Here is a 15,173-nt window from a genome sequence, read left to right on the forward strand (position 1 = left end):
AAGTTACTTGCTCTGGGGTCCCCACAAACCTTAATCCGGCACTTGAAATGTTTAATAAATCAGTAAGAAAATTTACATTTTATCATTAGGGTCAGAAAGACAAAACAATCGGACCAATCTAGCTAATGAGGGATGCAAAAAAACCTCATATTTCTGCAGGACACAGATGGCAACTATTTTAGTGATCCTAAACAAATTACTTCCTTAACTTCTACACTAGTACTAATCCGAAGACGGAATTACCTGAAAAAAGTAATTAGACCCAAGCTAAAGTTCTGCCCACCTTGTGTGTGTGTAGTGTGTATGTTAGTGTGTTAGGGAATTTAAACTGTAATCTCCAATGGGGCAGGGGACTGATATGAACGATTACATAGAATAGCAACTGAGTGCACCCAAGATAGCTGCCTCACCCTCTGCATTAAAGTGCTTTGAGTTGTATAGGGAGAAAAGATACTACAGGACAGTTAATTTCGTCCACGGTCACTGACAAACCTGGACATCAATTCTCATCAATATCATGGCAGACAGGATGGCACATGTATTGCCTACAATAATTCAGGATATCCAAGCAGAGTTTGTGGCTACCTAAGGTATTTGTAGGTGCTGAAAGAAATGAGGCCATCAGGTCCTGACACAAGGAACGTAGCAAATGTCTAGAACCCAGAGGTACGCAGCAAATTTTCTCTCCAAAACAATCTATGTACAAAGAGTGGGGGCAGGAGGACAAGGATGTCCCATGTCTTCCCTCTTGTTGCAAAAAGCAATCAAGTGTTTGTCAACCTGTCTTACTCAGACCAGGAGTCAGAATGCAGGAAGTTAGGGAGTCAAGAGGTCAGACAATTTAATACAAGAAAGGAATCCCAGGCGCTAGAGTAGATAAATATATATATATATATATATATATATATATATACACACACACACACATAAAAAAATAAAAAATAAATGTGACTATTATAAAGGTGTGGTCCATTAGGCAAGTAATTACTCAAAAAGTGTAAAATATGTAACTAAAAGGGACATGCAGTCAGGGGAGGCAGAGCTTCCCCTGTCATACTCCTGAGATTTTATATAAAACTGATTAGAATGATACAAAGAAGATATTTATAACTTCTAAACATCGTCTTTATTTATTGTAATAATTTTTATAGTTAAGATGAGAGATGAGGCAGCAACAGCTCAGCCTCGCTTCTGTATACTCAGACACTACTTGCAGATCTGGGGCTGGGGTCACACCACAGGCAGTAAACTGTACAGAAAGAGAGGTAACAGAGGCATGCCTCTGAGTATGGACACCTTGGATGTGTCATGTGCACTGCAGCGTTTAGAGTTCGGAGCTCAATAATCAGCAGCAAGAGAAGACACAGTGATGCAGGTAGGAAAATCAATGGACACTGAAGATTCATGTTGTGAGGGGAGAGTTACAGTGACTAGGGGGTGAGACAGGCTCCCAGCACTCCCGTCTCCATGTGTGCCTCCCCAGCCATTGACCTTACTGCACGTCACTGGTAAGTAAACACATCAGCACATTCCAATCTGGGATCAGTGCAAGATTCCCAAAGTAATACAACAAAAAGCACCTGATAAGAAACTGCGCTATTAAAAATCAAAACACCACATCTGATATAGCAGATACAATAATGATATCAGGACACTCGATATAAAAAAATATAAACATTAAAATATGTATTTAATAATGTAGAATGAAAATCAATATAAAGATAATAACCACAGTGATCAAATGTACATGGACAGTGTAGTCTAGCAACCTGCATCTGTCATAAACCTGTGCAATTCCTGTCTGGTGCTTCTAGCACACTCTAGTCTGTATCTCAGCAGTTTGTGCGGAGTGTGCTAGAAGCACCAGAGCAGAGAGTGACACCCCAGGAAGGAAAGAGGAAATAGTTATATAAATAAAAAAAGTAATTTTGTTTGAGATGTCTCTTAAGTAAATAAGAGGAACTAATCAGTCCCAATAATAACTGCAGTCAGTAGTATTAAAACAGTCTGTTCCCGAACTAGAGTGGATGTGTAGTTATCAGAATGTTCTCCAATTGAATGACACATTCCCCGGTTCGACACATACGTAGTGGGGGCCATTTGACACAGCACTGCTCAGTGGATGTAAATGCCACTATGACCGTGGTATGCATATGCAAGGTGCTCCTGCACCAATGGTGAACTCCAACTTCTCCTCAAATGGAGAGGGCTCTGGTGGCGGTGTAGATTACACACAGGAATAAATAACATGCTTCACTAGCAATCACAGACAGTGGTATACTCCCAGTTGCGGCAATGATGTACAAAGGTCTCTAGCATATTCGGTGCAGAACTGTCCTGATATCATTATGGTATCTGCCATATCAGATGTGTTATTTTGATTTTTAAAAGGGAAGTTCCTCATCAGGTGCAATTTTGCTCTTTGTTGCCGATTTAATACTCTAGTTTGTTCACATGTGAATAAGGATTAAAAGATATTGCATGAATATGATGCTAACCGAGGTAGGTTAAGCATTATTTGAAGAGCTGAGGCATATTTTTTTTTTATTCCTTTATTTTTAAAAACAACTGATATAAAGCAGAGGACAACTTTACAGGTTTCAAATTTTGAAAGCCTGAATAATACAGGAGGTAATACATTGTCAGGTTCATACCTATATCGCCTTAATCTTAAAAAGACAGGACACAAGCTCAAGACCACCAGTGGTCAGTGGTGGGGAGAAGAGTTGGTTTCAGATGAAGCAGCAGATAACATTCTGAGGGGTAGAGGAAGTCACAGAAAATGATCAATGAGAGATATAATAGGATTTTTGGGTACTTACCGTTGAATACTTTTCTCTGAGTCAGGCTGGGGTGGAAAAGGCGTGGATTTGGCACTAAATCTATAACTCCTCCCCTCTGCAACCCCTGACTTCAGTACAACTTCAAAAATGCCTGGTAAGGAGAAGCAATACTCAGTGACACTGTCACTCCGAAAAATAAAAATGAAATTGACGGTTAATACGACCCAAAATCATCCCTTATACTCAATACCGTTGAGCGCGAGGGAGGGAACGCAGTGTCCCCAAGCCTGACTCAGAGAAAAGGATTCAACGGTAAGTACCCAAAAATCCTATTTTCTCTTTCGTCTGGGCTGTGGGACACTGGACCATGGGATGTTCAAAAGCCACCCCCATGGGAGGGAATGCTCAGATTGCCCGACCGGAGAACTGTACACCCAAAATGGGCGTCCCCGGAGGACGATGAAACCTGTAGAACCGCACAAACGTGTGGACAGATGACCAGGTAGCTGCGCGACAAACCTGTCCAGCCAAGGCCCCGTGACGTGCCACCCAGGAGGCCGCCACGGCCCTAGTGGAATGAGCCACCACCCTAGCTGGTGCCGGGCGCCCCGCCTCTGAGTAAGCCCTTCAAATCACTGAGCGAAGCCATTTTGCAAAGATCTGTTTTGTGGCTGGCCAGCCCCGTTTGTGGACATCGTAGAGAACCAATAGAGAGTCCATCTTATGTAAGATCGAAGTTCTGTCTAAATAAATGTGTAGGGCTGCGTAGGGCCTGGACAACATCCAACAGTGACAGATTGTCCTGGTACCCTGAGGACGCTGAAGATGAGAAAACAGGAAAAACAATCTCCTGGTTTAAGTGGAAAGATGAAACCACATTCGGTTGAAAAGAAGGAACCGTCCTGAGCACAGCCCTATCGTCATGAAAAACAAAAAAAGGTGGTTTGCAGGACCCCAACTCAGAGACCTGCCGAGCCGAGGCATTGGCCATAAGGAAATCTACTTTCCATATTACGAACCGAAGGTCCACGGATTCCAAAGGTTCAAACGGAGCCTGCTTAAGAGCCGACAGAACCAGGGGCAAATCCCATGGCACTACTGGTGGTTGAACCAGAGGCTGTATTCGCAATACCCCCTGTAAAAAAAAAGTCTGCACCTCTGGGAGGAGAGCCAGACGTTGCTGAAAGTAAATGGAAAGAGCCGAAATCTGTACCTTCGAAGATTGAAGCCGTAAGCCGGCCTCCAGACGCCCTGCAGAAATGCTATAAACCTTGGCAGGCGGAACTGGGCAGTATGTACTCCCCGCTGCTCACACCAAACAATATAGGTTTTCCAAACCCTGTGGTGGTTCTGCGCGGAAACCTGCTTCTGCGTCCGGAGCATGGTCCTGATGACTGAAGGGGAAAACCCCTGGCCTTCAAGAGCCCGGTCTCAACAACCAGGCCATTAAAGCCAACTGAGGTAGGCCCTCGTGACAGAATGGCCCCTGTAGCAGAAGATCTGGATGCAGGGGCAGACTCCAACCCGGCCCTGCGGCTAGCCTGAGACCCGTGGCGAACCACGACAGGCGCGGCCAGTTTGGAGCCACTAGGATGACAAACCTGCTGCTCCCTTACTCGAGGGAGTACTCTTGGTAACATGGGAATTGGAGGAAACATGTAGGCCAGATGGAAGTTCCAGGGAACTGTCATGGCATCCACTGCAAATGCCAAAGGATATCTGGACCTTGCACAAAATCGAGGGCCCTTGCAATTGTGGCAAGACGCCATCAGGTCCACTTCCGGCAGCCCCCATCTCTGCACCAGCTGCTGGAAAACCTCCAAGTGGAGAGACCACTCCCCTGGCAAGAACGTAGTCCTGCTGAGGTAGTCTGCCTCCCAATTCTCCACCCCCGGTATGAAGACTGCTGAAATTGCAGGGAGGAATGTCTCCGCCCAAGAGAGACTGAGACTTGCCTATGCCATGGCAAGTGCGCTTTTGGTTCCGCCCTGTTGGCTTACCTATGCCACTGCCGTGGCGTTGTCTGATTGGGTCCTAACTGGTCGGCCTTCCAGGAGGGCCTGAGCCCTGCACAGTGCCCAATAAATGGCACGGAGCTCCAGCATATTTATTGGGAAACCTATCTCTGATGACGACCAGGTCCCCTAGGGACAGAGGTTCTCCGTCACCACTCCCCAACCTCTGAGACTTGCGTCTGTGGTGACAATAATCCAGTTGGGAGTCACCAGGGACCGACCCTAGAGAAGGTGATCGGTAATCAGCCACCAGCGAAGTGACTGACAAGTGCTGTCTGACTGAACCAGCAACTGAGAAGAAAGGTCGTCTGAGCGGCCTTTCCAATTCCTGAGAATCTCCCACTGGAGAATCTGTGAATGGAAGCAGCCGTACTGGATGGTCTTGAAGGTAGAGACCATCGTGCCTAGTAACCTTATGCCCAGCCAAACGGATGGCCGAGAGGCAGACAGCACTTTTCTGACTAAGGGCCTAATTCAGACCCGCTCGCAAGCGCAGGACGCTCGCAAGCGGGTCGATGGTGCCCTAATGTGCATGCACACGACGGAGGGAGCTCCGTCGTGCGCATGCAATAGACACGCATAGCGACAGCTAAGCTGTCGCTCCGGGTCTCGCACCAAAGGGGGCGTGCTGTCGAAGGTGAGTGACAGCACGCCCCCTTTGGTGGGCGTGCCGGGGGCGTGGCTGCCAGACGGATGCGTTCCCATGGGAACGCCTACCGTCTGAGTCCGGCCCCACTGACATCAGTAGTGATGTCAGTGGGAGTGATTTTGGCTCTGATAGAGCCAAAATCACTCCAGGGCTTGCGGCAGCGAGACCCTACCACAAGGGTCTCGTCGCAAGCGCGATGGTCGCGATGGTCTTGACCTCGAAAGGAAGAACAGAGTGCTCTGCGTGCCGCGACTGAGACTCTAGAGGAAATCTGCACTCCATCTTGTGCGGCCTCACACACATAGGACCTCATTCAGAGTCTCTCGCTAGCACTGTGAGCACGCAAGCGGCCCGATGGTTTGCGTACGCGCATGCTTCGTTCTGCGCGTGCGCGAACTACTCTGTGCGATTGCAGGCCGCTCGCTTGCCCAGGAAAGACAGCCCAGTGAAATGAGTGACAGGAGAGGCCATTTGTGGGTGGTAACAGGGGCAGGACACTAATAACGGGGGAGTGGAGGTGCGAACGCAGGCGTGCCTGAGTGTTTCAACGGCGTTTTAGAGGCGTGCATAATTAACAGACAGCGTCATAGTACACGTCACATGCCCGTTTTTTTATACTGAAGTCCTCGCAGTGCTTGCGGTAGGGTAAGGCAACCACAAGCGCTGCGATCACTTCCGATTGTCCTCGATGTACCAATGTTTTACTATACTTCCTGGAGATGACGTGTGCTGGTGGGCGGCTCTGCCTGTGCTATTGGGCGTACGCTGGCCGCTCTCTGAGACATGGTGGGCGTGCTTATGCCTTGGCGAGCGATCGCTTCCCGTGGCGTTACTTTGACAAATTTGCATACGCTGGGGGCGAGCGATCGCATCTAGCGAAAGACTCTGAATGAGGTCCATAGTCTGCAGCCGCATGTATCTGTTCCGCCAGTACCAGTAAGTCCTCTCGGATGAGTCACCGGCAAGGCCTGCCACTAATTTGTCAGCCCACTTCTCCATGGTCCAAGAGACCCATGCAGATGCCAATAATGGGTGAATAACCACTCTGGCGCCCATAAAAATACTCCTAAGGCATCCCTCCAATTTTTTTGTCGTCGGGCAGAACCTCCTCTTGGAGTTCCTCCCCTCAGTGGGGAAAGCACTTGGACTAACCGCATTTACCAGGTGGTCTCCCATCCAAGTACTAACCAGGCCCAACAACAACATGTCCAGTGTGGTGTTGCTGTAGGTCTCACCTCTGGTCTGTCTGTAGTCGGCGCTCTCCCCACAGGAGCCGCCGACAAGAAACCCGGCAAGATGGCGCCCAGGTAACAGCAGCACGCTATCTCCGGGCCCAGACGGTCTCTTCAGAGACCGGAGTGTGTGGAATGGGGGAAGCGCTCAGCGCCATCCCCCCCTTAGATGCAGCTCTCCCCGCCGCTTTACACTCCAGCTGTGTGCTGCTATAAGCAGCGCACGGTACTTATAGTAGAAAATAAACATAACATTACAAATAAAGGAAAAAATCCCTAAGCTAAACCTGAAAAAACATGCCTCTCTTCACAGGCACTAAACTTACACTGAAGTCAGGGTTTCAGAGGGGAGGAGTTATAGATTTCAGTGTTAGTGACAAATCCACACCTTCCCACCTACAACCCATGGTCCAGTGTCCCCCAGCCCAGATGAAAGAGAAAGAGGAAAATGCTGATTCATAGTGCTTATTATGCCATTCAGTATATTGAAGAAATACCACTTTCAGTGAACACTTTATTAAATACACCATTGTAGTACTGGCAAGTGCTAAACTGTGTCCCCCAGGACAGCTTGATTTCTCCATGGCATGGATTCAACAGGTGCAGCAAATTTCCATTAGAGGTTCTGCTCCATGTTGACATTTTGTCGGCTGCACATCTCCAGTTTCTCCAAATCCCAAAGGTTCTCTATTAGATTGAGTTCCCAGAAACTGGGCCTGCGTTCCCAGAAACGGGGGCGTATTGCTACGTTTCCTGTGAGTGCCTAGGGCGAGAGCCATTGTTTTCCTAAGCAGACTTCCTGACCGGGGCTGAGCAGTTCCGTTTACTCAGATGGGCGATTACTGCGGCCATCGCGACCGATGGTCGCGATGGTGTTCCGATGCTGCGTGTTCGAATTCAGAACTTGGATTGCATATGATGGCAGGAGGCACCTTTTTCCTACAGACGCCTCCTGCTGCATTACCATATATTAGTATTGTTAGCAATGCTAACTGCATCCATTTCTGAATCAGGCCCATGGTGCATTATCTAATTGGAAGTAGCCATTAAAAGGATAGACTGTGGCTATGAAGGGATGCAAATGGTCAGAAACAAAACTCAGGTAGGCTTTAAAACAATGCTCAATTGGTATATACTGGCCTAATGTGTGTCAAAAACATTTCCCATGCCATTGCACCAACAAAAGGCGGACTGGATCCATGGATTGATATCGCTTAAGCCAAATTGTGACCCAATAATTTGCATGTCACACCAAACCAATCATTGCTTTTTTTCCATTCTTCAACTGTCTAGTTTTGGTGAGCTTGTGCCCAGTGTAGCTTTGGTTTCCTGTTATTTGCAGGCATGTTAGGATTAGTAAAGTAGTGCCCCTTGTGGCCAGTATATTCAGATATGTCCTTCTAAACCTAGTGTTTTTGCGCCATGGATAGCTAGTTTGTTTGTTTGCACTTTTGCACTGCAGTTGCACACAAACATGTTTTGTAGTATACTGTGGGCTTAAAATTTTTACTCTTCTCGCAATCGTGGCAGTGTAAATTCGCACAATGTTGCGTAGCAGGACGCATGGTGCGGCTCAGTCATATCGGTCCCCGGTCTCTTGCCTTTTTCTCAGATTATCCTCCTTGTCGCACTACTATAGCACGCAAATCCACACACAGTGTAGAGGGTTACTTTGTGCTTTTATTGCATTAGCAGTGCAAGACAGCCACAAATTCAGCAAAACGTACTGGGCGATGGAACACATGGCTCGCCAAATGGGGCTATTTGGTGTGATCTGAGGATAGTGTAGTGAGGACACATCTGTAAGGATAAATTATTTAATTTACTGCTGAACTAAGAATCTCTGATGGGAGTATTAAGCTCTTTGTTTGACTGTGGTAAAATATAAACCGCTAAAATGTATATTTATTTCAGAAAAAGTGATGCTTCACTGTCCCGTTATGTGTCAGACGGGGTTTGTGGGACGTCACCAAGGGACGTGCGGTACATTAGAGCCTGCACGTCACTGTTCTATTTAATATAGTAATAACTACCTTTCTGCAAATGCTGTGCGATAAGTCCCCTTGGAGGCTGCTAATATCTTCACAGTGATACAGAAACTCATTACAGTCAGTGCGTTTCCAGGGATTAGCATATTAATTCATCCTAGAGGAATGTTTAAAGGAAAAATGTGTACAAGACGGAGATGTGATTACACATTCACAGCATGCCAGTGGTGATCTGATTACACATGGCGACAAGATTTATAGCAAGCAGGATTTCTGTGCATATGATGGGAAAGCTGAACCTATGGACAGGTCATTACATCAGTGTGTATCAAACTGTATACATTATAGTCACATGAGCTTAATAATTAGTTTATGCAGCTTTCTGTGGGAGAGTCCGGGGTAATGTTGGCTAATATTCATATTAGACAACTTCTTCTCTACCAATAAAGGAAGAAAGAATAGAGATAAACCTAAATAACTTTGCGACACTAGAAATCAGCACAGTGTTATTCACTATCAGTAAATGTGGTCTTCTTTGGAATATCACATGAGGATCATTAAACATGAACAGGACGCTTGACACAAATGTAACCCCTAGATCAAGTAATCGCTTCCTCCTTAATAATGAAATCCCTGACAGTGATGTATGCAGACTACAATAAATTACCATCAACTATAGGGAGACTGACAACAAAATACACTCATTATTAGATTAAATGTCCCTGGTATAATTTCTAGGCTCCAGGGAAATCCTGACACTAAGGGCAGTATTCAATTGTTTTATCGTGCCTGGTCTCCCGTCTAATGTGACGGGAGATCACGGAGAAATATTCAATTGATTCAGAATATCGCGCCGATTGCACCCAAAGAGGTCGGGTTCAGCTGCGTAAAACGACTAAATCCGACCAAAGTGCTGGGTGCGATTGCGAAAAGTGTCGTTTGGTCACTTTTCACACATTTCAGCTCGCCAAAACATTTCCCATGCCGGGGGGTGCAAGCTGAAATGCTGGGGCCGGCAGCTGTTCGCACCCGACAGGAGCAACAATTGAATAGCTACTTTGAGGGCGAAGGGGGGACAGCTGCCGGCAAAAACAAATGAATTCCGCCCTATATGGCAGTATCTAATGCAAATCCTGCCTACCTTTATAGGCTCAGCTACTGACAATGGGAGAGATTTTTAAAATGACCCATGAGGAATTACGAAGTCCAGCATGCCATACAAGACACTGGCTTGGCATGCTGGAAAAGAGAAGGAAAGCCACAGGTTGTATAAATCTGCTGTGGAGATATATTTAAAAACAAACTTGTGACAAATAATAGCTCACTCACTTGCTGAATGGGTGGCACTTCTGGCACAAGCAAGAAGCACATGCAATGGCTGAATGTAAATATGGCAGTTATGATACTGATGTGTAGTAAGTGCACGGACTATATTGGTTATCGGCACTACAGTATTGTACAGAATGAGAACTCTGAGGAGAGAGGTATCTCTTACCCATAACATTTAGTTTATCTACGTCCACCTCGGCTTTCAGTAAAATCCTTCCTCTCTTTTCCGTATGGTCCATTCCACACAAACTGGGGACGTTGATGACACATACTTTATGTACATTCATGTCACATGCTGTGGAAAAAAAAGATTTTGAATATGTTATATATTTACATTCACAATACCCATCTGCCAATATGTATGAGATCATTTCAGGACCATGTGCCAGCCAGCAGAATCTAAAGCTTAATTTCTCCTACTTTGCATGACACGGTTTTACTTTGAATGATTGAAAGTGATAATTCTATGTCAAAATTGTAATATGCAAATAGAGGATTGGATTCGTTTCTGTATTGATTTAGCTTGTTGCTGTGTTTGTAGTTTTAGCATCACTAAACAATATGAGACAATAAGCATAAGACAATATTGAAAAGCTGTGCTTTAAACCTACAGCTTCTCATTGTGACCTATAGATGGAATCCGTTCCTTTGCCCTTTTCTGGCATAATGCTGCACCTAACTAACAGCACCCAAAATGCTAACCTAGCAGCGCTGCACTTTCATCATGTCAATGCTAGTATGGAGTGGTCACATGATTACTCTGCACTTTGTATTGTGCCTGAACGAGCCAGAAACGGAAAACAATCATGCTACATCTATAAATTAAATTCTAAAAGACAGGACACAGAAAAGGGATAATTTACAGGTGAGAAGTTTATCGTATTGAACAGCGCAACATACCACACAATGTATTTTGTTGTTGTTATTATAAGATATTCTCAGCTAAACTACTTAGAGCTTGATCACAACAAAAGGAACAGACCCGAAACGTAATCCTTAAGCATAGCACATCCTTCACTACAATAACCTCTACTTCATCTGCAATTTGGCAACATGGATATTCTGTGGAAGGATACCCTTCACATTATCAATGATATAGTTGTGACATATAATTATTTTAATGGCATATACCATTAGTCCATCACAAAATGCATATGTCTGAGCACTATCTTATAATCGTTTTACTTTCTATAATGATAAACAATGAAAAGTAACTGAGGTGACAGCTAAAGTTGTGGTTTATAATAAAACTGGATCAAGTTGGGGGAGCGTGGCCTGGATGGACTTGTAGTAGGACGCCCGTCCTACAGCTCTCCAGCCCAAATATCCTGCTGACTCATCCTGTGGCTACCCAAGACTCCATTTTACCTGTGTCATTGTTGGCTGTTTCCTGCTGCCCTGGGGGTGCTTCTGCTGGGCTCCAGACCACCGCTGTGCACTATAGCGTTCTGGGCTGTATTGTGGTCTGCACTGCTTCTGGCTGCCAGGCCACCATTACAGTAGTCTGCAGCCTACCGCTCTGCTGATTTGTAGGTCTCTCCAAGGCACCTGGTGGACTGCTCCCTAGTGCCTGCTGTCATCTGGAGGCTGCTCCTGCCTTGGACACCGTGGCGCTGTATCCCCGCTGTGGTCTCCTGCTCACCTCCGTCTTGGAAACCTGCAGCTGCTGAGGTCGCTCCATGGTGCTGGTCTTCGACTGGGCGCTCCTTCATTCTCCGTTTAGTAAGCTTGTGTCCAGCATTACTTTGTTCCTGCAGTTGAATTCACAGCTGAGACTACTGCTTCATCTGCTGCTTCTGAGGTGCTAGTTCACTGCAATATTTGGGGGCTCACTGTGATTAAGGCGTCTTTACCTTTCTCCATAGTGCTTCACACTCCTGTTTAGGGCTACCCTGTGGTAGTTTACTGCCACCTTTCATCTGCTGCTGTTCTGCTGACTAGCCTCTGCACAAGATCCTGTTTCAGCTATTGCATTGGCTTCCTATTGCCCTGGTCTTCTGTTCAGTGCTACCCCCTGGACTTTTATTTGGTTGCAGATACTTACCTACTGGTGTGGTTCTTCCCTGCTCTGACTGTACCTTCTGTGTACATCATAGAAAGACTCTTTCAAGCAATTACCATTTCGGGTAGGAGGTTGTCAGCTCAGATAGTGGAACTGCATGTTGAGTTATTCTGCCACAACCGTGGATTGGGATTGCGGAGACTGACAGTCCTGTTTCTATCATTGCGGACAGTAGTGCTCTTTTCATTGACCAGCATATCCTATTCAACTCTCAGAGGGAGACAAGCTCGGAAAATCTTGACGCCATTGATGGATGCCGGGTCATAGGCTCCTTTTTTTTCTCATTTTACTATTGGACAAGTCCATGGTATCTATGTAGCCTCTTTTGACACAATTATTTATTATGCAGATCCTGTTACTGTACTTCAACTTTACATGATTAGAAGCTTGCTGGAGTTTAGCAGTCAGGGGATGCCGGTCTTCTGGGATTTTTCTGCTTATGCTCAAGGGACTTCGGCATGTGTTGGCTTGTAGGCCTCGGGGTGGGATGATCCTCCTTGAATCTATGTTCTGCTTGGTAATTATGTTTTGGTATCTGGTTTTTATACTTACATGTACTTGATGTGTTATTATTTGTTTTGTTTTTTTATTTGTTTTGTCATTGCTCTGTTAAATATGCTTTTGACCTTTGCTTGACTGTCTTCATACTGTTACATCTTGAAAGCGTATTTTTTTCTCCATTAGAATTTATTTACCTCCAGGGTTTGCACCGCCATGTTATTCTTTCTTGTTTTCCTGATAGCTCTTTTTACCTTGCTTAATATTTTTAGGAATCTCTTTGTTGCTCCTGAAATCCTTGGCTGGATAAACCATGGCCTTAGGTTTCATGGGAATAGTTGACACCATGTCTCTTTGTGTTGGGGGATGGGGGTTAGGTGTAGGAGAATAGTTTGAGGGGGGTTTTGTTCAGGGATCCAGGTTTGCTGTAAGTTGGGTTTATGGTCATACGGGGAGAGGAAATTGGGGGCTGGTTGCTAATTGCTGTATTTTGCTATTTGAGTAGTGGAGATACTGGGTTATGTATGTGCTGTTAGTAACCCTGTATTGCACTGCAATTTACTTGTACTATGCCAGCCTTCCCGTAATAACAGGTTCACATCAGTGCGACTAAGTTTGATGTTTGGTAATGAGGTTTGGTAGACAGTCCCACAGCTCTCACAGAATGGACAACCCATCCACATCACTGCTGATACACCAAAACTACTGCAGACAGCAGTAAGGAGAGCCTGCAGCACAGTTCCACAAATCAACCATTGGCATTATTGCATCATCATAGATCCGCACAAGGCAATGTAATGCAGGAAATCGAATCAAAATTATACCACGAGTATCATTCCACTATGAATTGTCTTCCTCAATGTAAGAAAACATCTGCGTGGTTGTACATCAATTGAGAAAGTCACAAACTTATTAAGAAGATAAAATACAGAGAAGCTACTTTTTCCTAACTAATAAACAATCATTGTGGCTTCACGTCCCCATTGTATTCAAAGGGGTGGGCTTCACAGACAATAGAGCAATAGATAGAAGAATAACCAAGAAAATTATAGATACCCCCCTACCATTATTTTTTTTTAAGACAAATTTTATTGAGAAAATGAGACACAATACATAGAAGACCTACATCAAGGTCCAAAAAAGATGAAATAATATAGTAAGGATACATGGAAGATCGACAAAGTGTCAGATACATGTATTGACAAACCATAAAATAAGTATTCCTAAATCTGCAGTCTCAACCACTTTTTATGTAAAATCTAGAAATAAAAAAGAACTGCAAAAAAAAAAAACCCCAAAAGAATATTTAGAATTAAAAAAAGAGAATCAAGAGTAGAAACGAAGGGAAAAGGGAGAGGGAGATGAGGACTCAGCTGAACTACCAGCACAGGGGTGGCCAAACATACGAGTCACAGAGGTCCTCTCCAATTTAGTAAAATCAGGAAAAGGCAGAGGGGACCTGGAAGTGGAATGTCCCATATATTAGAAAAACTCTTAGATGAACCCCGAAGAATACTGGTCATTTGTTCCATGGAATGAATGTGCCAGATTTTAGCGAAGACCTCTCCAATTATTGGGATTTCAGTTTTCTTCCATGCCAATGCTATGTGACACCTGGCTGCCAGCACCATGTGGCAAAACAGCTTATGCTAATGATGACTTGCCTCAAAGACAAACACTGGGAGAAGAAAATATTTGGGACTAAAAGGGACTGAGATGCCTAGGATGGAACTGGCGAGGGCACAAATTTCTTTCCAGAAGGGAACCAGCTTCAGACAACTCCACCAATAATGCAAAAACGTTCCTGTATCAATCGCGCAACGTCAACACAGACAAGAGATCTCTGGGTGCATCTTGTGTAGACTAGAAGGGACATAGTACCACCTGTAAAACAATTTATAGGCATTTTCTTTTATCCGAATGCAAATAGAACTAGAGGCCACATTAGAATAAATGTCCTCCCAGTCTGCATTGTCTAAGGTTTCCCCTAAGTCAACCTCCCAAGCCCTCTCATGAGGGTCTCTCTCCTCGGTGCACGGAGGCATTAGTTCTGTGTACAGCGCAGAGCTAAGCCCCTTGGTGGATGCCCGCCCAAAAGCTTAGGATAAGCCCCTTGGTGGATGCCCCCAGAAGCCTCTTGGTGGATGCCCCCCAGAATCTTAGGACTATTAGAAAGTCGTGAGGATATAGTAGAGTGAAAGTGAAGAATTTGTAAATATTGGAAAAGATTGGGATAGAGAGTTCGGTATGAATATCGGAGAATGTAGGAAAGAATGAATTCTGGTTTATATCATTCAACAATACAATTCCGCTATTTTGCCAACATGTAAAAGCAGCTGGATTGCAACCTGGACGGAAATCAGGATTAATGAACAATGGGATCAGGGGACTAGGATGAGGAGCAATATTATGCCAGTGATTTGCAAAGTCCCAAATATCTAAGGTATGGGAGATAATGGGTTGATGTAATGGTGCATACACACGGTCAGATATGTCAGATGAACGACTTGACCAACGATTTGAATGTTTAAACAATTTCAGACAGTATTAAAATGAATGGAAACGTCCAAACCTGACTGCAAACACATCAGATGTCAGATATAGTTATCTGACAAAC

The 15,173-nt window shown here is 44.9% G+C and overlaps 1 protein-coding gene across 2 annotated transcripts in view; it reads right to left on the bottom strand.

Moving 5' to 3' along the window:
- Positions 1-15,173, bottom strand: part of PRKCA (protein kinase C alpha) — a 436,189-nt gene that overhangs the window by 135,939 nt on the left and 285,077 nt on the right. For both annotated transcript variants that reach the window (XM_088468544.1, XM_088468543.1), the window contains exon 5: positions 10,163-10,291. In XM_088468544.1, the coding sequence (XP_088324670.1) occupies positions 10,163-10,291 (129 nt within the window). The remainder of the gene's footprint in view (positions 1-10,162; positions 10,292-15,173) is intronic.

The sequence above is a fragment of the Taudactylus pleione genome, unplaced genomic scaffold, assembly GCF_031769625.1.
Source record: "Taudactylus pleione unplaced genomic scaffold, aTauple2 ptg000012l, whole genome shotgun sequence".
Lineage (NCBI taxonomy): Eukaryota > Metazoa > Chordata > Amphibia > Anura > Myobatrachidae > Taudactylus > Taudactylus pleione.